At 35.6% G+C, this 26,762-nt stretch overlaps 1 protein-coding gene across 1 annotated transcript in view; it reads left to right on the top strand.

Annotated features, from left to right (window-relative positions):
- The window catches only part of LOC117394313 (septin-7-like), a 46,870-nt gene extending 22,823 nt beyond the window's left edge, over positions 1 to 24,047 (top strand). Inside the window, exons 3-13 of the mRNA XM_034920790.2 lie at positions 2,917 to 3,017; positions 4,160 to 4,294; positions 5,782 to 5,899; positions 7,177 to 7,269; positions 7,764 to 7,860; positions 11,950 to 12,001; positions 12,912 to 13,037; positions 13,928 to 13,948; positions 19,433 to 19,568; positions 19,676 to 19,821; positions 23,077 to 24,047. Of these exons, the coding sequence (XP_034776681.2) occupies positions 2,917 to 3,017; positions 4,160 to 4,294; positions 5,782 to 5,899; positions 7,177 to 7,269; positions 7,764 to 7,860; positions 11,950 to 12,001; positions 12,912 to 13,037; positions 13,928 to 13,948; positions 19,433 to 19,568; positions 19,676 to 19,821; positions 23,077 to 23,116 (1,065 nt within the window). The 3' untranslated portion in view covers positions 23,117 to 24,047. The remainder of the gene's footprint in view (positions 1 to 2,916; positions 3,018 to 4,159; positions 4,295 to 5,781; positions 5,900 to 7,176; positions 7,270 to 7,763; positions 7,861 to 11,949; positions 12,002 to 12,911; positions 13,038 to 13,927; positions 13,949 to 19,432; positions 19,569 to 19,675; positions 19,822 to 23,076) is intronic.
- Positions 24,048 to 26,762: the final 2,715 nt, after the last annotated feature.

Genomic DNA, 26,762 nt, shown 5'->3' on the forward strand with positions numbered 1-26,762 from the left:
CCAGTCACCCTTTGTCAGCAGACCGTGTGTTTAAAATGAACATATCTCATAACTGCCTTCAGATGGTTCCAAAAAAATATTATTTTGTCACATTCCGCAATCACAGCTGGTTAAGAGTTGCGGGAGCTGGGGGAAGATAATAGAAGTAGAAAAAGAAACATCGCCTTGTTTGTATAATACATTAGGGTCCAGCATTATATTTTAATAATTTTATTCTTTACAGTACTTTGCTTCTTACCTACAGTACATTATTGACAAAATAGATGCCTGAGAGAGGTCACAGGAAATTCACAGTAAGGCTGTGTTCACACTGGGTCCGTTTATAGTGTTTGGTCCGCACTCAGTACAGTTCGGTATGTTTGGTGTGACGTGTGAAAAACAAAGTCTGGTCTCGGTCCGTTTGGCAAACACAGAGTCTGGTTCGCTGGCTATAAACCTCAATGTAAACAACTGCTGGACTCTGTCCTTTTGCACATAGGAAACAAACTATACAAGGTAACCTCACTCGGAAGTAAACATTTTGCACATAGTTTAGTTCATATTCTGAGGAAACAAGTACCGTATTCTTTCAAATTTAAATTCGAGTACAGTATAGTGAGGCATGTATTAAAATCACTAACAAAAGACGTGACTACCAGAGTATAGAAACATCAACGTGACTGACTTCCGAGAAATGACAACAAAGGTGTCTGCACAAATACACAAGCAGCAACATGACACTAAGGAATTCCAAGAGAAACGTTTGCAATTTCATCATTTCTAACAAACAGTACCAGCTTAGACAGATCGGAAATGCTGATCAGACCCTCGTATTTTTCGACATGCCAAGCATTGTTCAGTGCTGTTGTGGTTGCTGGGTTACATGTTGCCTGATGGAGTGTTGTGTCGTGCTTGCTGTTGCCAGGATGTGTGATGCCATAAGTGATTGGTGGTGTGTGTACGACAGACGCCATCTTAAGTATTATACAGTGCGCAGCACAATAAACAAGCTCTGTGGTTAATCTACAACACTGTTTCGTATCGGTTTTGTACGATACAACAGCGTAATTGAGGTTGTATCTTTGTAAATGCTTATTTTATTTATTTGATGTTTTATTGTTTCCTCAAATTGAGGGTGGTAAATTTGGGCTGCGTCTTAAATTCGAGGGCATCTAAATTCAAAACTGTATCGGTGTGCCCAGTAAGTTAATAGCAGAGTAATTTTATTAGGTTGTGTTAGCGCCATTTAAAAATAAAATACAGTAATCCGTCGCGTATCCGCCCGTCACATCTGCCCTAACCGTTTATGATTAATCTCTTCAGCAACGTAAGTTAGTTTGTTATTGAACAGAGAAGATTAGTTCAGAGATTGTAGATCCTACCAAAGTTTTCGTACACTGTGTTGTATGTGCTCCGTGTGCTGCCATTGCTGGTAGTGTCACATGAGCTGTTCAGTGTGTTGATATGTAAATAAATCCTGTTCACCTGTGGGGCGCATCACATTCAGCCTCCGTCTCGGTCTTCTGCCGGTCACTCAGCAGCGAATGCACAGATCCACACGGCAGACTGTTACTCTGTCACAAGCATTAATGCCCTGTATGTTTTAAAAACAAAGGATTTAGGGGAGCAATATAAAGAGAAAACAGAGTTAAGATCTGCAATAAATACACCCGATATTTAATTTTTAAACAATTATTGTGTTATTATATACTGTTATTTTTAATGGCGTGGAAATCTGGTAATCCTAAACTACATGGATTATTATTATTATTATTATTATTATTATTATTATTATTAATTTCCTTATCCAGGGCGACTTACAATTGTTACAAGATATCACATTATACATTATTTCACATTATACAGATATCACATTATTTTTACATACAATTACCCATTTATACAGTTGGGATAGTGTGAGACGCTAAAGCTCTGATTAGAAATGTGGTCAGACACCAAAATCCAAACCAAACTGGACAAAACTCGCAAAAATAGTAAAATATATTCAGTATTTTTTCACTTTGTTTAATACCGACAGTAGGAGAACAGTGCAGAATTGCGTAACTACTGCACTATTCTCCTACTGTAGGCATTCAAGAAATGTTTTAATTAAAAAAAAAATAATAATTAAATAACTTTAACTCGCATCCAAACAAACTCTGTCCCTTTTGTTCACAGATAAGTTTGAACAGCAAGCAAATTTGATAGAGATACACTGTTTCAAACTAAACGAACCAGACCGAGTCCATTTGGAAAGGACCCAGTGTGAATGCAGCCTAAATATGCTCAGTCTACTCTGAAACTTTGAACGGTGCTAGTTGGTTTTGGAATTCTTTTTTCTTTTCATTATTATTCAAGACAATATTCAATAAATAACTAACAACTAAATTATAATACAAACCAGTTTCACCAGTTTAATTAGAATTATAAGTTAAGAGTGTTTATGTATGTGGGATGCATTTGTACCCCTTTCCACATTCCGTGTGAACCCAATTATTGCTGCTGATATTAATAAACCAAATACAAATACCAGCAACAGCTACATTGCACACTTACCTTGTCAAACCAAATCTAACATATAAAAGATGTGTTGAAATATGTGAACGTGCTGCAGCTCATTTCGGGGCCAACCACACATCCTGTACTCCAGCTTTGTTTTGCCTCAATTAATATATTGAAATATGTCATTGTCAACACAGATGCAAGGGTAATCTTGGGTTTAGATAAACAATATATATAAAAAACATCTCTGTGGTTTCCTCTGTGTGTTCTGTATATTTTCAAACTTTCAGCATTAAATATATAATAAATTTGATCTAAGATAACACCCCCTCTGTTTTTATATGTTTTTTAAAAGGTGATGTTGTTATATGGCTTTTTCTTTTTCTTCTTTACAGCCATGACTGTTTTGTTTTTATTTTATTTTTAATTTTTCAGGTGGAACAGTCCAAAGTTTTCATAAAAGAAGGCGGGGTCCAGTTACTACTTACAATAGTAGATACACCTGGATTTGGAGATGCTGTGGACAACAGTAACTGGTAAGAATTTTGTTTGTTTTAAATCTAGGATGTACCTGAAAACAAGATGTTACATGTCAGTGAGTCTTTTTTTAAATATAGTTATTATTATTATTTATTTCTTAGCAGATGCCCTTATTCAGGGCGACTTACAGTTGTTACAAGATATTACACTATTTGTACATACAATTACCCATTTTATACAGTTGGGTTTTTACTGGAGCAATCTAGGTAAAGTACCTTGCTTAAGGGTACAGCAGTAGTGTCCCCACCTGGGATTGAACCCACGACCCTCCGGTCAAGAGTCCAGAGCCCTAACCACTACTCCACACTGCTGCTAATTAACATAACCTTTACTGTAGTTAAGATGGCAGAAGCCTAGGAAAACAGGTAGTGACTTCATATTTACAGTTATATAAACTGCATGCTAATTCTGTTGGTGAATGTAAGTTTGGTAGGGATGGACTTAAATCTATCCCTGCCAACAATCACAGGTGTGGCCATGCCCTAATTAGGCAATTGAGTGCTAACTCGTGAATGGCCACATGTATATAAAGGAAGGAAAAATCCTTTGTTGGGTGGTATGTTTTTGAAGGAGGAAAGCCAGTGAAGGCGTTGCTCAGCCTGGCTTTTTGTTAATGTTTCTGTTGTGTTGTATTGTATTGTATTGTATTGTATTGTATTGTTGTTGTGTTTTTGTTTAAACTCTATGTTGGCCCTCGTGCCTTGTTTTATTTGCTCCTGTTTTATTTGTGTTGGTTAATAAACATGCACAGTAGCACTTTAATCCTTTGACGCTTAAGCAGAATGACCGTATACGGGCATGAATATGACCCCTTTCTGCGCTTGTAGTTTTGGTAACCTTAAAAAGTTAAAACCCAAGATATCCACAGAAAGGCCTTACCTAGCTGTTTCCAATTATATAATGTGTTTTAAAAGTCATAACAACATTTTATTATAATAACTAATATTTAGAAAACTGCCAATTTCAACCCCTTTCGAAGTTAAATATAGAAAAAATATTTTTTTTAGCTGTACAAATACTTTTTTTTCTTTTACTTTAATGTGCCTAATTTGTATCGTCTGTTGGCTGCACTGTAATTTAAAGTGAAGGTGTTTTGTCCAATTTGACTGTTCATTTCTTGTTTCTTACTCTTCTGCAGCTGGCAGCCTGTCATCGATCACATTGATAGTAAGTTTGAGGATTACCTGAATGCGGAGTCTCGTGTTAACAGACGTCAGATGCCAGATAACAGAGTGCATTGCTGTTTATACTTCATTGCACCTTCAGGTCATGGGTCAGTATGTTTGTGTCTGCTTCATATTGTAAACTACTCTACCGTAAACTTTTAAAAGTGCCTTAAAGTTGAAAGCTGCTTCAGCTCATTGACCAAGTTCAGTTTTGCTGTTTTTGTCATTTTATCGTGCACAACATTAGCACAAAAAAACCCTTCATATTCATATCTAGAATATGATATAGCCTTTCCAGACCACTTTTTCCATAAAGTAGTTAATATCTAGCAAAGGCTGACAGATACAACATATAATACTTTTTCAACATTTTTATTGAACTTACTGGTTCTGTTCTTACTAAAGTAATCCTTATTGTATTTGGAAGTTTTTTTTAATCAATTGCTCCATTGCAATGATCAATAAAGCTTTTACAATGGAAGGCTATTTGTAGAAGGTAACAAAAATATCACATGGGGTTTGGCTCCCTGGCTGTGTAAATGAAAATGGTTAGGTGAGTTTATTTTGTTTGCTGTGGGATTAAAAAAAAAAAAAAAAAAAAGTACCTGTTTTATTGTTGTTCATTCAGGGTGTTGGTTCTCTGTAATCATTATAAATGGGAACAGTAATATTTCTTGTTAAAGCATACCGTCATACAGAATGGGTGTAGTGCACAACATCTTTTTTTTTGTTTTTAACATTATGCAAGAGTTAGTGTTTGTAGGTTTTATATTTTCAACACATGGCACGAATAAAGAAGTCTCAAAAGGAGGGAGTAATCACTAAGCTGTTAGTTTAATGTAGCTGCAACCCAACTGGTTTTTTAATAACCATTTCTCTTGAGTAGTAAATTTAGGTTGCCACTGTTTTTATAAATGTCATCATCCTTGATCTACTGTAAAACCTGCATTAATCATTAATCTCTCCAAGAGCCTGGTTTTTCATTTTTCATTTCGCTTATTATTGATGTATATTGTAACATCTAAATTGTGCCTATAGCTGTCCAGCCCTGCACCCCATCCCTAGTAGTATTTACTTGGAGCCATCCAGTTGGCAGCATGTGTTTTTTTTGTTTTTTTGGGGGGGGGTTTTGTGTGTATTGGGGGATTGCATGATCTACCATTGACCTGTAAGAGTATATAGGTGGTTTAACAGGTAACTTTGACAAGTTTACTGTTCATGTTTCATCAAAAAAAAAAAAAAAAAATCATTTGATGGGGTATGTTTTTCCGGACTGTTTTCATGAACTTCGGTACTTAGTGCATTTTGTCTTTTTAATGAATCTCTTCTCAGCAGTTTTATCCCCACACTGATTTTTGGAATTTAAAGTAAGAATGTCCATATAAAGATTAGGAGATATTGTGCGTCACATATTCCACTCTTTTTTTTCTAAAGCCAAGATGAACAAATGTAGGACAGGCACCTTTTAGTAGTACATACTCTTCAGTTTCTTAATAGATGGTAAAAAAATAAAATAAAAAAATGTTGGGAAGGAGGGACAATTGCCCATCAGGTTACTATAGTTCATTTACCAAATCACTTTTGTCTTTTGCAGGCTAAAACCCTTGGATATTGAATTCATGAAACGGTTACATGAAAAAGTTAATATTATCCCACTCATTGCCAAAGCTGATACACTCACACCAGAAGAATGCCAACAGTTTAAAAAGCAGGTGAGTATGGAGTGGCATACGGTAAAACAACCAATATTCTTAATTTCAGATAAACATGAGTAACTTGAATAAACAGCTTGTGAACAGTTAAGTGTAAAACTAGAGAAGCCTGGACTTTAACTTGCCTGTAAACTGGCTTTGTGTAGAGTGACCATCTAAAAATGTATAGTAAGTCTCGGAAATGTATGAGCAAGTTCTAATCTGCAATGTATAGCAAATATGGTGGGGGGGAAAGGGTCCGAATTCCTTGTATCACCTTCAGGCCTGAATTGTGTTTATTTACAGTGTCTTGGCTTGTATGTTAGCTACTGGCTTTGCCACTGATGGAATGTGTAGGACATATTTTGTATGTGAAAAAATAGCCATGTTTATTACTACAGAATTTTAATCAGTTTTAAACCAAAAATATTTATTAAGGTCGCAAAAGAAGTCTACAGTAGTGATTTCCTTTGTTCTCCTGTCCTGATAACTGCAAATTGTTTCCATTTGCTTATTTAATTTACATTGAATATATACAGTAGTCTATTAATGCAGAGAAAGAATGTTGGAAACCAGGATAAAGGGTAAACAGGAAAGGGAAAATGTTTTAATTAAACAGGAACAAATGTTCTATTTATTGTGACATCTGTATGCATTATAAAGTAGAGTGAGCTGTTTTGTTAGGGTTAACTGAGTGGCCTCTTAACTGAGGTCCTGTTCGGAGTAGTCTGGATGACTGAGAATAGACACAGTGATTACCTTTTTGAGGGGGTGGGGTTGGATTACAGATACTCCACGTTATTGTATTAAGGAAACAGTAATTTCAAAGGTGAACTACAAAAAAATAAATCCAGTTTATTCTGCAGTTTTTACAGCCAATGTACGGCCTGTGAAATCAAAGTAACATGTCACTTCATGGTGTGCTTTATTGTCTAATAGTCATACTTCTCTCCTGTCTTGCTTTTATAGATACAGGTTATTTATTATTATTATTTTTTGGGGGGCTTTTTATAGATCCCCAAAAATCACCTAAAAGACCGTTTTAATGATAATGATAGGTGTACTGTATATCGGAAAGGGAAACTTCGATTGTATTACAGTAGTCTTCTCTGTTCTCTTTTGTATACACCAAAAGAGCAGCTCTCAAGAAAGAAGGTAAATGTTGGTAATTTGTAAACATTTTGTGTCTACAAGCCCCAAAGTTGATAAACTAGAAAGGGCTTGGATGGCTCTTCTATCAAGCTATCTATCTATCTCCAATAAAAAGATCTATAAGCAAATATATCATTTATTTTCAGATAATGAAAGAGATCCAGGAACATAAAATCAAAATGTATGAGTTTCCAGAGATGGATGATGAAGAGGAAAACAAGTTAGTTAAAAAGATCACGGTACTTTTTGCATTTTGTTTTTTTATTCTTAATCAATAATCATGTTGATTTTCGAGGTTCCTATGGAGAAGGGCAGCAGACCAGGGAAAGTGGAAAAACATTATCGATTTTACATTTATATAATTCACAACCATAATAGTTATATACATTATTTAGCATGTAATTGGTAAATCAGCGTCTACAGCCACAGGTACTGGCTCCACTGCTGTGTATAAATACATAATCATAAGGTATAGGCTAATTAAGAAAGAAGACACAGCTTGAGTTGATTGGAGGTTGTTTGTCTATCAAATGTCAATCAGAAAGCATCCGTGTCAAGAAGTATATTAAAAACTGTTCAGTAACATGCTTGCTATTTTTTCTCAGTTGTACAGAATAGTGACCTATTTGGGGCATGCACCTTCCTGTAATGTTTTAAAAAAGAATCTCAAATTGAAACATGTGTTAATGTTTATACGACTGGGCACAAAATATCAATTCACTTTTCTCTGTAGGATCGTTTACCGCTGGCAGTAGTGGGCAGCAATACTGTCATAGAAGTCGCTGGTAAACGAGTCAGAGGAAGACAGTACCCCTGGGGAGTTGCAGAAGGTAACATAATGGAATTTCTTTTCTAAATATTGTACATTTCATGTGTAATTTTCTTGAAATAAGTCCAAAAGGACTGATGAAATACATGGTATTTCCTTAATGCTTACATCGGTTTATCATCCTTATGGTATATGAATAAGGTCCCTGTCATGTTCATATTTTCTATTATTATTATTATGACACTTGAATGGTTTAAAACACTTTGGTTAAGTCATTTTCAGACAACCAAAAATGATGATTCATTACTTAGTTCCCTTATCTGTAATAATAATCAAATGATAGCATATTTTGAACATTTTAGGTAAATAATTTTGTTACAATGAAGAAAATATCCATTGGTCCATAAAGCAGAGATATTTTTCAGGACTGTAAAATATTATTAAATACAAGTTGGTGTGAAAAAGTTAAGGAGGCAACAGAAAAATATATTTCTGCACTGCTGTGTTTTATGCTGATGAATCAAATCGTATTTACTATTATTGTAACATATAGCATGCCAGTAAAGTATATTAAAGTAAATATTTCAACAATATGCCCCACCCCACCCAATACCATGTATAGTTTTTAACAATAATAGAATTCCCTATAGGGATTTTAAAGACGGAACATTATAGATCAACTGACATTTATCATAACGTTTTAGCAGATGTGTGCTTTGTCTCTCCATCAGACCAAATGTTGTCCCAAAAACATATGTGTTCTTTATTTATTTTTTTCTTAAGTAAAAAAAATAAAAAATGAAAAGAAAAAAAAGCCCCTTCAAGTTTCAGAGTACAGTATTGAACAGTTGTGTCCACAGCCACCACAGGAAGTGATTTTTAAGTTGTGTCTGACAGGAAGCAAGGCTTGGCATGGATATAAAACCAGCTGCACTGAAAGAGAAATTAGTTATGAAAAGAGAAATGGCTGGTCCCAAAAGCCTTCAATTCAAACACATTGAATTACACAAATATGGTGAAAGACTTTTGTGAAATATGAATAACATTTTTATCTGGCTTGTATTCTAATTAGATTAATGTCCATTTATGCAACTGCATGGTTTGAGGGAGTACTCTGATTGGCTAGCTACATTCTAGAAGGGGTGTATTCATGTATATTATTAATAAACCTAGATCTTGTTTATCACAGCTTAACCAATGTAGTGTTTTAATACTGAATGATGAAAATGGCAGTGGGTAAATGGCCGTTTTGCAACACAGGATAGCATATTAATTACTTTTTTATTCAAGGTTATGTGAATCACATTCAGGATACTGGCTAAGTGCTTGTTCATAATCTTGCTGCTCCCTCTTGTGTTTAACTGCTGTATTTAACAGGGTATAGTTTTTTGTGGTACATTATGGTTTATTCTTTTCTGTAGAGATGCATGTGAAAAATGTAGCCTTGTTTTTTTGGGAAACATACTGTAATTGTCTTGAGGCCAGACACCATCTGTCATTAAGACATTTTCCTTCTGCTAAGTAAAGCTTTTGCTTAAAACCAGTTTTGGGTTGCTTGTTTATTGTTCAAAAACAATACCAAAAAAGCATTGTTGATTTGTAGACATAATTTTTCCAATTGAGTGGAAATGGTCTTAACAGATTTTTCCATGGATTAAAAAGAGATGTTATCACCATGGAATCAACTTATCCAGCTGAGATCTAAGAACCTTCAGTCGAGCAAATCTTTGGAAATATCTTGTAATACTGTGCCTTATTGTTCATTGCCTTTTAAGGTTACTAACCATGGTGGTCTACTGAAAACAACTCATCATATATGTTTAATACATTTTGAAAGATTATTTGCATGTGTGCAGTTCTTCAAATGCTGTGGTACAGCATACATAACATGGTTCCTAGTTGTATAGAAATTGACTTGGCCTTCAAAACCACTGGATTCTCAACTGCCTTTCTCGATCACCCTTAATAAAAGTATCTATGCTAGAAATGTTATTTCTCAAGTTGTGCTCATTCTTTGAGTCTGAATTCAATTCATGTTTTAGTTGAATTGTATACTCTAGACACAAGCATTAGGGCTTAGAACAAAAAAAGTTGCCTGACCTGACATGAATCATTTTATGTGCCAGCCCTGGTTGTACAAATTCGAAATTGATTCTAACAGAGATTTAGATGAAGCCGGTTAAACTCTGGTAGTCTAGTTAGAGTAAAATTAATTGCAATGAGATTCCAGTTGATTTCCCCATGCAGACGTTCAAGGAGATAGAAAAACACCTCATACAAAAGCTATGCAATTCATAAACAAATGGGGGCATGGGGCATTATCCTGCTGAAAAAATCCATTAGCAGATGGATACACTGCTGTCATGAAGGGATGCACCTGATTGGCAATGATGTTCAGATATCCTGTGGCATTCAAACGTTGCTCCACTTTTATCAAGGGGCCCAATGTGTGCTATGAAAACACACCCCTCACCATCACACCACCACCACCAGCCTGCAATGTTGACATGCGGCATGATGGATGCATGTACTCGTGTGGTTTTCTCCATACCCTAGTCCTCCCATCAGCATGAAACAGCAGGAACCGGGATTCATCAGACCAGCCAATGTTTTTCCAATCGTCCAGTGTCCAGTGTTTTCGTTCCTTAGCCCACTGCAACCGCAGTTTCTTGTGTTTTGCTGAAAGAAGTGGAACTCTGTTAGGTCGTCGGCTGCCATACCCCATTCGTGTCAAGGTACGACGAGTTGTGCATTCTTTTATGGGTCTTTCGGCACCAATGTTGTACTGGACTGTCAGTTGACTAACTGTAGCCTGTCTTGTTGCTCTGCACATTATGTGTCAGCCTCCTTTGGCCTCTTTCATCTGGATGTCCTTTGGGTGGTAGACCATCCTTGATACACACGGGCGTAGCGTGAAAAACCCAGCAGCGTTGCAGTTCTTGACACACTCAAACCGGTGCACCTGGCACCTACTATCATACCCCGTTCAAAAGCACTTACTGTAAATCTTTTGTCTTGCCCATTTACCCTCTGAATGGCACACATACACAATCCATGTCTCAATTGTGTCAAGGCTTAAAAAAACCTTCTTTAACTTGTCTCCCCTTCATCTACACTGATTTGAAGTGGATTTAACTGGTTACATCAATAAGGGATCATAGCTTTCACCTGGATTCACCTCGTCAGTCTATTTCATGGAAATAGCAGGTGTTCCTAATGTTTTCTACACTCAGTCTATATCTTGAGAACCGTTATTTTAGAATTAGTTATTTGTGATGAAGCTTGGTATGGACACTTCTTAGAACAAGAATATATAGAGGGGTTTGAGGTCAGGCATCTGATTATGGACTAACGACACATTGTGTATGTGTTTGTGTTTTAATTTTAATTAATTTCAGGTAGCTTAGACAGAATTAAAATTTAGGGTACATTTTGACCTTAGAAGGTTCAGAGCACATTACCGAAGGAAGGTTCGAACCTTCGATGGTACTGATTAACATAATTTTCTGGTGACGTCACCATAGCTACTAGTTTTATATTTGATTGAAAATCCTATTTTACAGGTAATCCATATAAATGGAATAAAAGTAACATGTAGTTTAAAAATATGTTGTATAGAACACTAGTCATGTTTTTATAATTTAAATAAAAATACATGTTTATGTATATAAACTGTATACAGTAAGCTTGCATTGCAGTAGAACCAACTGCAGCGGAATTAGGCAAAACAAAGCTTTATTTAAGTCACCGTTCCAAGCAGGTTATCGGTCACATTTTACTACTACTACTACTAATAGGAGCTTTTAAATATACCCTGCTCCATACACAGCAGCGCTGCCATAAAGAGTTACTACGTATAACAATTTGGTAGTGGATTTTAATACAACTTATACAAATCAAAAGATTGAATTTTGCATGCGAGTGACATTTAATGTGTGATTATAGTATTAATACACTGTCAAACGGTTTCAGAGTAGAAAAAAAAAAAAAAAACATACGGTGTGTGTGCCCATCTGACAAACTTTTGAAGGTTTAGAACTGCCTTTGAATTCCTGGCTAGCGAACAAACCTTCGAACACAGCCCTAATACAATTAATGGTGTTCACTCCTGTGCAAAGGATTGAAAAAATTCTATATTTTTACTTTGCAGTTGAAAACAGTGAGCACTGTGACTTCACAATCCTACGAAACATGCTGATCAGGTAAGAAAATATAATCTTACATTGACTCAACAAATGCACTGCAATTATGTCCGCTTGGACTCGGGTGCTGTGCTAGCGGATCAGTGTTACTGATCAGGTTTAAAAAATGATCATTGACTCACGTCTGGACTGTTTCAGCCTTTGATCCAATCTTCTTGTACCTTGCAGGCGTTTGGGATATGGTGGAGGTTTTTTTTTTTTTTTTTTTTTAAATACATCTTTCTAGAGAGAAATCAATTATACAGTAGTAAATAAACTAATGATGGTTTTGATGTTTGTTTCCTGATGGTATTCAAAACTTGCTATATATTTGAGGTGCCTGTCCTTCTGTCCTTCTAAATGCTTATGAAAGTCACACGTATGTTTTTAGATATATTTGCCAAACTGCTTACCAAATTTCAGGGAAAACACCTGGGGTGGACATTTAGCAAGTTGTAATGGGTAACAGAATTTAGTTCATGAGTTTTGGGCTCATTACAATAATATATTCCACATTCTATAAATGTCATAGTGACCTACTTTTTCATAGTACTGATATTGTCTTTTTCATAAACTTATGACTCCAATTTTGTATTTACCTCTGGTAGAAAATATGTTTGTTACTGACGTACTTGTTTGCACTGCAATAGGCCAAATAAAAATGTGTAGAATGAAGTAATAGAGAAAACAAAGAACCCACATTATTGGGTTGCTCTTTGTGGTTTACCAAATAAATCGTTGGCATACCACAGACTTTTCTGCATTCTCTAAGGGGGGGCTAGTTTTGATGACAAATCTACTTGGTGTGGATTCAAAAACTAGATTTATTCCATAATTTAACCCTATTACAATATTTCTATTGAGGTGATCATGGTTGCACTTGATCCTAACCCTTGTTTATCATTGGAAAAATGCTGTGTTTGTCCCACAGAACCCACATGCAGGATCTAAAAGACGTTACCAACAACGTTCACTATGAGAACTACAGGAGCAGGAAGCTAGCAGCTGTCACATACAATGGTGTGGATAACAACAGAAACAAAGGACAGCTCACTAAGTAAGTTTGTACTGCACATGTGTCCTTTTTAATTGGGTTTCAAATGACAATAGTCTTTTTTTTTTTTTTTTTTAATGCTTGCCTGTCAATTGTATTAAAGTACAGTACAATACATATGTCACGTATGCTGATCCTGATACAGTCAGTTTTTAGGATTGAAAAATTTCATCTTGTGAACACACTTTTTACAAGAAAGGCATTTTTTTAATGATTTAAAATGTTTTGGCTATATTTAGATTTTAAACAATAATATTCTTGCAATAAGATAGGACCTTTTTATATATTTATTTTGTAACAAGTGGACACACATGCTTTTTTGCCATTGGTTACATCTACTGACATTAATAAATCAGTGTTTTGAAAACTACATTGCAGAAAAGATCATATTTTGCAGCTGTTTTTGTATTTTCTTAAATTAATTTTACATTGTATTTGTCTGCCACCCATACATTTAATTCATATTTCAATAATTCCTTGTGTGTTCAGACCTTAACTGAACTGTTGAGAAAAGTCCATGAAATACAGGTATGTCAGATCTGTACTGGAGTGGTAGTGGCCTGCTGCTGAATAGCTTAGCAGGCATGTTCATAAACATGAAAGCTTTAACACCACCCCTGCTCTGCAAATCACTAAACTAATTGAAATAAGCTAACCCTCCACAATGGAGCGTGGACTCCCTACTAATCTGCTGCGTGCCGACACAGAAGTAGATTTTAATTCCATTAATAGGTTTTGAGAAGCCCTTTGTTTGTATTGTATTTAGAACTGAATTAAATGCTAGTCATTATTTATCATTTATTTATCATCTTTTTTTTATTTTTTTTTAATGTTTTCTTATTAGTGCATGGTTTCTTTTCAGCATGCTAAGTTTGTGTGTTTTTGTTTTTTAGATATGACACAGTTGAAGGCATGTAAGTGGTCATTTAAGTTTTTCCAAAACTTGAGAGGATTTTATCCTTCAAGTTTACACATCAAGTATCCATGCTGGTGGTATGCTTGTTTTTCCCTATGCTGTTGCTGTCCTCTTTGATGTTTCTTTTCTCAAATATCAGCATTTAAAAGTAGGCAATGCATCCAGCTACCTGTAGTGCTGTGACAAAAATAATGTTCATGTTTTCACAATCCAATTTGATTATTTAAAAATAAACCCTGTACCACACCAGATGTAACAAAACAAACGAAAAAAACAACAATCTATACAGTAGAATGTATTGTATTTATTTATAACTGCAAAACATGAAGAACCATGGGATGGCTGATTTTCATATTTTGATATTAAAACTGTAAATGCTCAAAACTATTTTTGTTAGGTTAACTGGTGGCAGGCAGGCTTTCTTTGTATTTATAGTCCTTGTTACTACCTCATTTGCGCAAATTACTACAAAGTCTTACAGTGCTGTACCATATTAAAATAAGCAGTCTTGAAACAGGGGTGACATTTATAATAACAAACTGTGACATAACAAGCACAAAACTGAGCAGAAACAAACACATCAGTATGTGGTAGCTTGGCCTTATGCATCTTGTACCATTGCCTTTAAGCAATCATTCTGCAGTTCATCTCCAGCCCTCCTCCAAACCCAAATGCGTATATTCTAAATGAATTGTTGGAAATGGTACTCATCTGAGATCAGAACAGTCCTCCAAAACTGTAGACCCTGTACAGCGGTAAGATGTTCCTGACCAGACTTTCAGTAATGTTGTGCACACACTCACGAATATCTCTGCCAATCTGCCTTTCACTTCGCCCACGGTCAGAATGCCCAATTAAGCGACCTCGAGTAAAAAGTAAAATAGCACGCACAACTACTGTGCGTGGCTTTTTTTATATTCCTCCTGAGCCTCCACAGTGCAGACGACTGATATTTATACCACAGGTGTGGAAGTAAGTATATTGTGGTTATTTTGGATGGTACTCATTTTCATATGGCAGGGCACTGAATATGGAAAGTAGTGAATTAGTACTTGTACAGTACATTTACACTCTACAGAAGATGAGCAAAAGAAAAGTGTATTGGTCATGTAAATTAAAGATTAAAATACATTGGCAATATATTGACTTTTATTTTAAGATCTGGGCCAAATGACCCCCCCCCCCCCCCCCCCCCCCCCCCTACAATTTGAAAAGTAAATGCAACTTTTTCAGAGTAATTACCTGTAAGAAATTTGAAGTGGTTAGTTATTAATTAAATGCAATAAAGCATGTTAATTACACAAAATAAAGCGATCCCTTGCATGCCACAATTGAGTGTCATTAAATACATTCTGACAGTGTGATTTATTTATTTAATACCTGCTGACAAATATTTATTAAAGGTAATTTACCTAATATTAACCAGTGCTAATAACCATGTTAACATTTAACTAATGCTGTAACTGTCCATTGGACACCATGGTAACTGGTTTGTGAAATCCAATGGGTTTTTCTTCCTTGGGATATGACTAACACTAGGTCCTCTTCACCGGGATGTACAGCACCTGGAGCACATCATATACTTAAGATCTCTGTCTATTAAAAAAAAGCAAGGGCTTTTTTTATTTTAAGTATTTTTTCACTCTTTTTGATTAAAATAAATAAATAAATCAAATCTACCAGCCACTGAAATATATTTTAGGCCACGTTACATAATACTGTAAGCTGCTCCTTTGTTACAATTTGGCTTGTAGTATTCAAATGTCTATAATTTTGTAACTAACCAGACTCATGTGGTTTACATTTCATTTTGCTTGTCATATTCTCCTTTTATAAATGTATTGGGCCAAAAATAAAAAATAAATGGTTTCCAGGTCCAATGAAAAAAAAAAAAGGGTATAGTAGGTAGGAAAAACATTTCCAAAATAAAATATATATATAACTAGTAAAACATAAAGTGCACCACAATTACACCACACAACGCGTTTCGACACTCCTCTCTATAAGGTCTACTATCAAGCTACAAGCCTTTGCCAACATTTGGATCTTTATTGAGACTCTACTTTATATACACACACAGTAGAGAGTCAATTATCTGAACTAATTGGGACCGATACTAGTTTGTATAATCAATTTGCGTGGATAATCAAACTGGTATTAACAATTACTGTACCTTTTTAATAATGTTTAGAATAGTTAACATACACAAGTACTTAGTGCACAAGTACCTACTGATGATATATAGCTAGTAACCAATTCTATAACATTAAGCAAACAACATTACAAAGCTTTACAAATCTAAAAATCGTCAAATACAATTCAGTACAACTTTAGGAATCATTAAACTTCAGAAATTCAGTAAAATGTTTCTTTGATACTTCTGTTAAAGCATTGTGATAACATGCAATTGAAATGAATAAAATAATTGTTAGCTTCCCAATAACATAGATAGGATCTCCAGCCCCTACTGACGAAATAGAAGAAAAATCAAGAACGAGGCAACTGTTTTAATTTGCTAACGGCAACAATTTAAAACACACACTCCATCTAAAGTTTTGGTGGTCTGAATAATTCTTTAACTTTCATTTGACTCCGTCTACTGGTCCTTTTTTTTGGCAGCAGAAGCTGTGTGTGTAATACACCACACATAATTCAACAGGTGCGTTCGGTTGATTCGATAGTATGGTTGATCAAAGATCGGATAATTGACTACTCTGTGTGTGTGTGTGTGTATGTGTGTATATATATATATATATATATATATATATATATATATATATATATATATATATATATATATATATATATATATCATCATCTTGAAGGCATTCAAGGCACTTTTATATATTAATGTCTCTGCAGTTAAATAGTGAACAACAATGACATGTAAACCATGTATACTTTGCTCGATGATTCTCATAGAGACGAGGTTGGTCACACACTCAAATCTCTTCTTTTAGGCTTGACCTCTAATATTATGCGTCAGATTCCTCTTACATTTTGTTTTAAAAATGTTTTATTTATTGAAACAAACAACGCGTTTCGACACAAACTGTGTCTTCATCAGGTGTTGCAGCGATTGTCAATTTAAAAAAAAGCTTTATCATATATAAAAGACACCAATTCAATCCAATAGTTAATCATTAATTGGATAATTGCCATAGGCATTATTTAAAAATTACAGATGACAATCGTTTGTTAATCCATACATAGTGTAATTATACAATAATTAAACTCAAACACTGATATATTAAAACACTTTAAAAATACAGCCATATATTCTGCTATACATTACAGATCATGTTACATATTTAAGTTAAATAGTTATTCAATACAACGGTTAAGTATCTAATTTTTAAAACATTTAACATTTTTTGAGATATATATATTTTTTTTATCGTGGTTTTAAATTTCAGTATATTTAATGTGTACAATAACCAAAGAGAGCCCACGTCTCTCAAAAGAAAAAAAAAAGTGGCTACTCGAAGCCTATCAATATACGTTATTGCATTATTTCAGCCATTTAACATGCATACATTGGTGTGCTTGTCAGAAAATGAAAATACTGTATTCAAGATCTGAAAATGTGTACAAATGATGCTCATTTTTTCAAAAGCAAACCCGCAACCGAGCTGTTGCCATATGGTCACAGCAATGCTAAAAGGTTAACTGATTTATACTAATTCTAATAATAAACATTATTAAAACAATAATCATCATAAAAATAATAACAATCCTTCTCCGAGCGTTGTCGCTTGTGTAGCCTCTCCCAAGTCAGCACCGAGTCCTGGAAAAACTCTGAATGGGATTTCCGATCTGAACACACAGTATCCCAAATCAAAAGGTTTGACAGTTTGACCCTGTTGCCCAGCTTCCATACGGCGGATCTGGGTATCCATCAGTGCATCTTTTTTCACTGCAGACAAGCACCTGCTCTTTACTGTGAAATTCCCAACAAAAAAAGCTGTTTTATCTGAAGGTCTGGGAAACTGACCGCAAACAAGGCAGAACTTTTTTCACTGTCATAATGAAGCCAGACTAAGTTTTTATATATATAGTTATCATTATTGATTGCAGTGCTTTCCTTTTGGCATATTGGTAAAGTTGTTTGCTTAGTTAATTGTAAAAATCTGCCATGTCGAAGGAACGAATCTTACCAACAGTACTTCGGTACGTAGTCTCAGATTCTGACTGTACAACAAATATGACATGTAGCGGGCCATAGTTAATATCGAACCCTGTGTGTGTGTGTGTGTGTGTGTGTGTGTGTGTGTGTGTGTCTCTCTCTCTCGATAGATAGATGAAGGCTATATTTGCATCCTGAGTCATTCGAAAAAGGCATAATACCACAGTAGTGATGTCAAAATGGCATATTCGTCTAGAAGATTATACATTTGACCCGTATTTGACTACTGTGCACCCCAAGGCCACTTTCAAACACAAAATGTCGCATTTTCAATCACTCGACAACACCCACGATTTTGTGCTTTTTAGGCACTTTTAACAAATCTGTCTCTGTGAAGATTTTCAATCGTCCTCCACCAACGGGAGCACCAAACAATCGAGTGAGACCAGTAATCTTCGACTCTGACAGAGACATAAGGAAAGTAACTCCCAGAAGCCCATTTATTATTGTTATAGTGCCAATAAGGAGAAATGTAATCTACACTTATTACAGTTTTGACGTAATGGACACCTGCATGTCTGACCACATACAGTCAGTTTAATAATAATAACAGTGCTTTCTCAGCCCAATCTGCGCACAAAGCCTTCATAGGGCTGAAGTTCAAAAGCAGCAGCAGAGTATCAGAGTGGAACTTGAGGAAGGGCAAAAACTATGTTTAGGGTTGCATGGGGTTGGGGTACTGGAAACCAAATACATTTTATCTTTGGCCCAGTGACTCATGCCTGCAAAGTAGCTAAGACTTTTTGGTAGAATATCTGATGAATACTTAAATAAAGCAGGTATGTACAATACTAATCCAATATAACCTTCAGTGCGACTCCTTTGGTTAACCGGGATGTCCATGACAAGAGTTATAACTGAGCTACTGAATATGTTTGTTCTCTTCTTTTCCCTTCTTCAAGCTTACTTAAAAGCTATGGTATGACTTTTGCCTCTTTCAAATGTCTAACTTGAAATTATATGCTACCCAGGAGACATTGGTATTGGTAATGCTACAGTGCTTGTGGGTTTATTTCACATGCTATAGTATATGTAATTTTATGATCCACTTAAAAAGGTTAATAAATTAGGTGTGAGAATCGGGTGTCTTAGAAAAACATTCCCAAAGAGATTTCTGAAATAAACAATATTTGTTCAACAACTTTCTACAGTTGCCTATTTGAAAGAATAAAGTCATATCATTGCCAGCTTCTTTTCCTTCAGGGTAGTGCTGATATACACACACAGTGTTAAGCAAGGCCTGTGTCTGGCACTGTTGATCTTTCTTATTTGTATTTTGTTATTTGATATCTGCAGAAGCCCTCTGGCCCAGATGGAGGAGGAGAGGCAAGAACACGTGGCTAAGATGAATAAGATGGAGATGGAAATGGAGCAGGTCTTCGATATGAAAGTCAAGGAGAAGATTCAGAAACTGAAAGACTCTGAGGCAGAGGTACAGATTTACAAAAAGAACATTGTTTTGTAACATGTGGATTTTAGGTGACTTCTAATACTTATACAAGCAACTCACTGTGTGTCTACCCACCCTTTCCTCCCCAGCTTCAGCGACGCCATGAGCAAATGAAGAAGAACTTGGAAGCCCAGCACAAAGAATTGGAGGAGAAGCGCCGCCAGTACGAGGACGAGAAAATGAACTGGGAGGCACAGCAGCGCATATTGGAGCAGCAGAAGCTAGATTCTTCCAGGTAAACACTATTGCCATTTTCACACACAATATCCTTTTCACAAAGCTATAATTTTGATATTCACGTTACCATATATATATTGGAGTTCCTATATATATATATATATATATATATATATATATATATATATATATATATATATATATATATATATATATATATATATATATTATATATATATATTATATATATATATATATATATATATATAATATATATATATACACACACTACCGGTCAAAAGTTTTAGAACACCTCCATTTTTCCAGTTTTTATTTAAATTTACGCAGTTTAATGTCTCAATGTACTCTGAAATTAAAGCATAGAACAAATAAACAATTGGAGATAAAAAATAAATCTTGGAATCGTTTTGTTTAACAAAATTTAATCTAAATTTTTGACTCATCAAAGTAGCCACCTTTTGCAGATATAACAGCCGAACACACTCGTGGCATTCTTTCTACAATGGAAATCAAATATTGTTCGGAAAGTTCTTCCCAACACTGTTGCAGAAGTTCCCACAAATGTGTTGCACTTGTAGGTTGCTTTGCTTTCACCCTTCTGTCCAGTTCATCCCTAACCAGCTCGATGGGGTTTAAGTCTGGAGACTGTGCTGGCCATTCCATGATTTGAAGCCTACCGTCTTGTTCTTTTCTTCTAAGGTAGTTCTGACATAGCCTGGAGGTATGTTTTGGGTCATTATCTTGCTGTAGGATGAACCCCTGACCAACTAGGTGTATACCAGAGGGTATTGCATGGCGCTGCAAAATGCTGTGGTAGCAGTTTTGGTTCAGGGTGCCACTCGCTCTGTGCAAGTCGCCGACTCTGGATCCAGCAAAAGAGCCCCAGACCATCACGCTTCCTCCTCCATGTTTGACAGTTGGTGTCACACACCGAGGAACCATCCTTTCGCCTACTCGAAGGCGTACAAAAACCCTGCGTGATGAACCGAAGATTTCAAATTTTGTTTCATCGGTCCATAAGACCTCCTTCCAGTCTTCAGTAGTCCACTGGCGGTGCTTCATGGCCCAGGCAAGCCTCTTTTTCTTATTTTGCTGTCTTAGCAATGGCTTTCTTACTGCCACTCGACCTGTCAAACCTGCAGCTCGAAGTCTTCTCTTCACAGTTGAAACTGAGACTTGCTTACTTCGACCAGTGTTAAGCTGTGCTTGAAGCTGTTGTCCTGTGAACCGCCTATCACGCAAGCTGTTGACTCTCAGAAACTTGTCTTCTGATTCTGTTGTGGCTTTGGGTCTGCCAGACCCCTTCCTGTCAGAGTTTCCTCCAGTTTCCAAGTGCCTTTTGATGGTGTAGGAAACTGTACTCACTGACACCTTGGCTTTCTTTGCAATTTCTCTAAAGGAAAGACCTACACTTTTAAGGGTTATAATGGTCTGTCTGTCTTCCTTTAATTGCCTTTTTCTCGCCATTATGAGAGCAATATACTACTTCCTGCAGTACAATACTGTCCAAATAATGCTTAAGAGGGTGTAGTAACACAGTCTGTTCCAGCACTGCTTTTATACAGACAGAGGGTTTATAAGTAATCAACAAAAGTTGGGACACCTGTAGGAATTGTTAGCATCAACTTTCAAGGCTTAATTTACTTCCATTGCTGCAGAACAGCTGTAAGTTGTTAACCTATTACTTGTTCCCTGAAAAAGGCCTTTTGGTATAACTCTGAAATGTACATTATTTTTCAGTTTTTGGTAACCTAAACTTTTTTTTTTTTAACCTCTGGCAGTTTACCGCTTACCTTTTGTACCATTTCAGGTTATTCACTGGACTTGAACTGCTTAAATTTAAATAAAAACTGAAAAATGGGGGTGTTCTAAAACTTTTGACCGGTAGAGTGTGTGTGTGTATGCAACAGGTTTACCGTAATACAACTATTTGACAGACATATGTAAACACAGGTAGTTACAATTCAGCCTATTGTACTATTCAAATTGCAATGTTAAGCAAAAACAGTGCCAGACTTTATTTTTATTATGGACTGTAATGGGGTTGTGGGGTTGAGCAGGAACAACCACGTGACTGTACCCACAATGGTACAACACATAAAATAACTTCAAAAAGGCAAAACATAAGTGGGGGGAGAAAGCAGCTATGAAAATAAAGTTTGCTGAAACAAGCAGCTCAGCGCTGCTTCCACTAAAAAGGATGTTCCACTGCAGGAACCTTCTCCCTGATATACCCTCGATTTTATACTTTTGTTGAGATTAAAATTCCCTAAACTAAACCCAGTTTTTTTTTACCGAAAAAGTGCGTCCTCAGTATACACACAGTGGCTAAATCTTTTCGTAGTACTCGCAGTAATTTCTTCAGATAATGTAAGTGCACACAATGCCGTCGGTCACAAGACCACCATGCGTGATGTGTCAGCGTCTTCCTTTTCTAGCGAGACACTCCACTGGGACATGCCTTCCTGCGCTATAGAAATTCACAGCAGACCAGTCCCGACTGCTATTCCCGTAGTTAAACACAGTCAGCAGCACGTTTCAGGCAGAGCATCTGGCTATCTTTTTCTAATAAACTACAAAAAAGCGAAAGAAAAGCAAAACAAAATTCATACACATTTATTCCCATGTGCAGGCTCTCTACCCTGCAACAGGGCCGTATTCTGCACTTCTATCGTAACCTATGGCAAATCTAATAATAATAATAATTATTATTATTATTATTTAGTCAGTTAGCCGACTTTTATCCAAAGTGACTTAGAGAGACTTGGGGGTGAACTATGTATCACAACTGGTGCTGCAGAGTCACTTGGAATAGGACCTCAGTTTTACGTCTCATCTGAAGGATGTAAATGTAGTTCTCTTGGGTCTCGCTTAAATTTCAGTAGATCCCAGTGATGTGAACCACTGAAATAATGAATTACTGTCTTTTGTTTTACATAGTTTTACTAGCACATTCAACTATACACTAGAAACACAACTATAAACACCAGAACAAGAAGTGTTTGAGGTAAGACAATACGTGTGTACAATGCACATAGTACGTCACAGTGCTTTCATTGCACTGTACTTCAAACACACACTACTTTGGGATGTATTTAGTTCATTCGGGAGGTAGGTGAACTCACGCCCCAATTTCCCTTTTATTTAATTTTTATTTTTAATTTAATGCAGATCATACTTTCTGGCTTTTCTTGTATTTTGTGATTCTTGTGATACCGAAGCTTAGGCAACCATCAATGTGCTCCACATGCAAACATGCTTTATTATTATTATTTCTTTACTTTTAATGTAGGACCTTGGAAAAGAACAAAAAGAAGGGGAAGATCTTCTAAAGCATTTAAGGACCACCAATCTACGATGTACAAGTTGCCAATTTGCCAGCCTGGACATCAGTGTTTATTTTGGTTTCTTTAGCCAACCAATGTAACCATTTTTTCCAGAATGTTGGATGCATCAGCATGCCAAACAGCCAGTCCAGTACTGTCTAATATGAACAGTATTTTATTTTGATAGTATATTGATAAAATGTATCGTCTTTTGGATGAAGTGCTGAATTCTAATTTTGTTTTTTTTTTTAAACTGATGCCTACCCTTTTTATGCAGATGAGATGTTTTACTGTTGTACAATCTTCTTCTGGTGGTTGATTGTTTACAGAAAAAAATACTTGTTATTCCATTATGTCAAAAACTTCAGGTGTTTTTGGAAAAAATGCCATAATGTTTTCTTGTATCTTTGCTTTGATAAATATAACATGTAAACCTCAGCATAGCATAGAATACAAATAGCCTCATCCAACAAGACCTATAAAGATCTATTTCACTTACCTTGAAGATAGATATACATAAGTTAAAGGCTAAGAGGAACCTCTGACTTGTTTGTGTTCGTATAACATATTTCTTTTTTTTTTCTAATTGTGTATTCCTTTTCCATCTAGTAATTAAACTAATCTAGCCAAGATGCAATGTATTACTACTGCCCTCCATATATTGGCCCTGCTAAAATATATTGTTTTGTATGTTAAGAAATTATGGGAATTCTACTTTTTTGCATTTTTTTTTACCTGTAGAAATCACTGCTTTATGCAGTAATAAGGTTAGTAATTAACATCTGCACATTTGTGTGCATCTCATTACATGCATTGGGTACCCCGGCTTCTAAAAGTATGACATTTTCACATTTAACTATATTCACATAATGCTTCTCTGTATTTTTTGTTTGTATTGTACAAAGTCACATAATAAACTAAGTTGTGATGATGTAAATGGATGGCATCTTTGTAAAAAAAAAAAAAAAAAATGAAACCTTATTTCAACATATATTTTCATGTGAGAATCAAAGGCCTCATTCATGAAGCTATAGTGTGTGGACATTCTAAAAAGTGACCTGTTCCTGAAATGTACATTTTAAATACTGACTTCAACTGCTACACTTTGCTCAAGAATATAGTCCTGAGATGTAAACTGTCATGTGGCAGGAGCCCATCCACTTTATTTGTTTGTTTTTTTTGTTTTTATTATTATTATTATTATTATTATTATTATTATTATTATTATTATTATTATTATTATTATTTTGGTTTGCTTTTATATGAACACTTATTGGCAGATAGTTTTGAAAACATGTTGAATGTTTTCAAAATATTTAAATGGTACAATATGCCTCGAGTCTAAACCTTGAGTCTACAAAAAACATTTAAATTTCTGGGTAAAGTCATGTAGACATCTAGTTGGTTCCACAAGCTTTTAAATAGGTTAATTCAGTATCCTCTTGTGACCCTGTGTACATAATGTACGTTGTTCTCCATTGGTTAATACTGTTTGCTAAAATTTAAGAGTTGATTTATTTGGGTCTCAATTATCAATAGACCAAAAGTGAAAAGTCAATGAACATAAATCTTTCAAGTTGTAAGAGGGTATTGCTCTAGTAATGAGATACATAATTTGAACTGAACATTGTACAGTCGGTGCAGCCTAATTGTGATACTGATCATTGGGATTGCTGCTTAAATGGGTTTTTCTCAATGCTATTTATGTTTAATTGGGACGTCACTTCGTTTAATTGGGATACAGTATTTTCAAATGAACAGAGCTTTTCAGAGCAAGACGAGTCGCGTAGCACAGTGCACTGAGTGCAGTGATTACACTGTAACTTGTGTAAATTGCTTAAACCACATTGAACTCTTGAAGGAGAAATCTCCTGTGGTTTCTCAGGCAGCTGTTTGTTCCAAAGGAAGTTGGCGTGTCAACATCGCAGGTGCAATTTAATTTTATTTAGGAACAAAAAAAAAAACATTGATTCGTATTTTGAATTACAGCGCATATAGAAAGTCTGCACCCCCTTGAACTTTTTTCACATTTTGTTGTGTCAGTGCCTCAGAGTTTCATGCATTTAAATGAGGATTTTTTTCCAGTTATCTACACACCATACTCCACAGGGAAAAAAGTTTTTATTGAGAAAAAAAATTATATATTAAATACAAAACTGAAAGATCATAATTGGATAAGCATTATGATGCAATGAAAAAACCTTTCGTATGTTTTACAATTGGCAATACCATGACAGAATATACAAATACAAGAAACCCTGTTACAGTTGAGACAACCAGTGACTGGCTCCCTCTAGCGGTTGATAAGAGTAATAACCAGCTCTCTTGAATATTAATGCCATTCTGATGTTTTTTTCTTTTTTGTTTTCCTTACTGTTTTACCGGGGCGGGGATCTAGTAAGAAAGAAGGGCTGTCTTTATTTATGTATTTATTTTTTGTACGTACAAAGTAGGGGGATAGTGATGAATGAATTTTTTTTATTTCAAAAGACGAGATAGGAGGATAAGTGATGACCTGTCTGCTGGGGATCAGGTAAGAGGATGTTTGCATTGATTTCTAAGTTAACCACGCTTATGTGTGAGGGGTGCTATGACAGCTCAATTATTGCTGCTGACGAGGTTTTCACTTTATTGACTGCTTGGTGCAGAGAATTTGACACAATATTCTTCCGTCCACTTCTAAAACACCTCACAGCCTAGTATTATAGGAGGCAGTGTGGTCCAGTGGTTAAAGAAACAGCCTTGTAACCAGGAGGTCCCCGGTTCAAATCCCACCTCAGCCACTGACTCAATGTGTGACCCTGAGCAAGTCACTTAACCTCCTTGTGCTCAGTCTTTCGGGTGAGACGTAATTGTAAGTGACTCTGCAGCTGATGCATAGTTCACACACCCTAGTCTCTGTAAATTGCCTTGGATAAAGGCGTCTGCTAAATAAACAAATAATAATAACATGGTTATCTTTCTGAGTTTTCACAAAGCTTGCTTTTTTAACTTCTTAAAGAGCAATATATCTTAACTAAAATGTTTCTATAGAGCTGGTACACCAAATTAAAACAATTAGCCTGTTCTCCTACAACAAACTTACTTTTTTTTTTTTACTTTGTTCACAAATAAATACAGTATAAAAGGAAATCTTAAAATATTTAATCCAAGCCAATAAATGTCAGACGTACAAATAAATATTACATGCACAATATAACATTTTAGGATGGAAGGCCCCAGAGCATCTTGTATCAGACTGCTTCTGAGCCTTTTTATTTATTTTTGTTGACCTCTTTAGAAACTGAAGCAGGTACCTATCTTGACTAGCTACTGGTATTAATTTCCTTTGTTGACCAGTTTGGTTTTTTTCAAGTTTCACAATATTTTCAACCATTTTCTGTAGTTTATTTCTGTTTGTTTTTGTAACAAACTTCTATTCTGGTTTGTTTTAACCTGAACTGGCCTTTTGTTTGTCCATAACACAGTGAGTGACCATTTAATTACTCCAAATAATATACCCTTGTCCTTTTAAATGCATATTAGGGACTGACTCTGTACACCCCTATATACTGCACCCCTTGACTGAGACAGGTCTGATAAGAGCCAGTGTATAACTGCTACACTGTCATGAAATCCAAATCACTGCCAGATTGACAGGATTCTGGCACTC

The sequence above is a fragment of the Acipenser ruthenus genome, chromosome 3, assembly GCF_902713425.1.
Source record: "Acipenser ruthenus chromosome 3, fAciRut3.2 maternal haplotype, whole genome shotgun sequence".
Classification (NCBI taxonomy): domain Eukaryota; kingdom Metazoa; phylum Chordata; class Actinopteri; order Acipenseriformes; family Acipenseridae; genus Acipenser; species Acipenser ruthenus.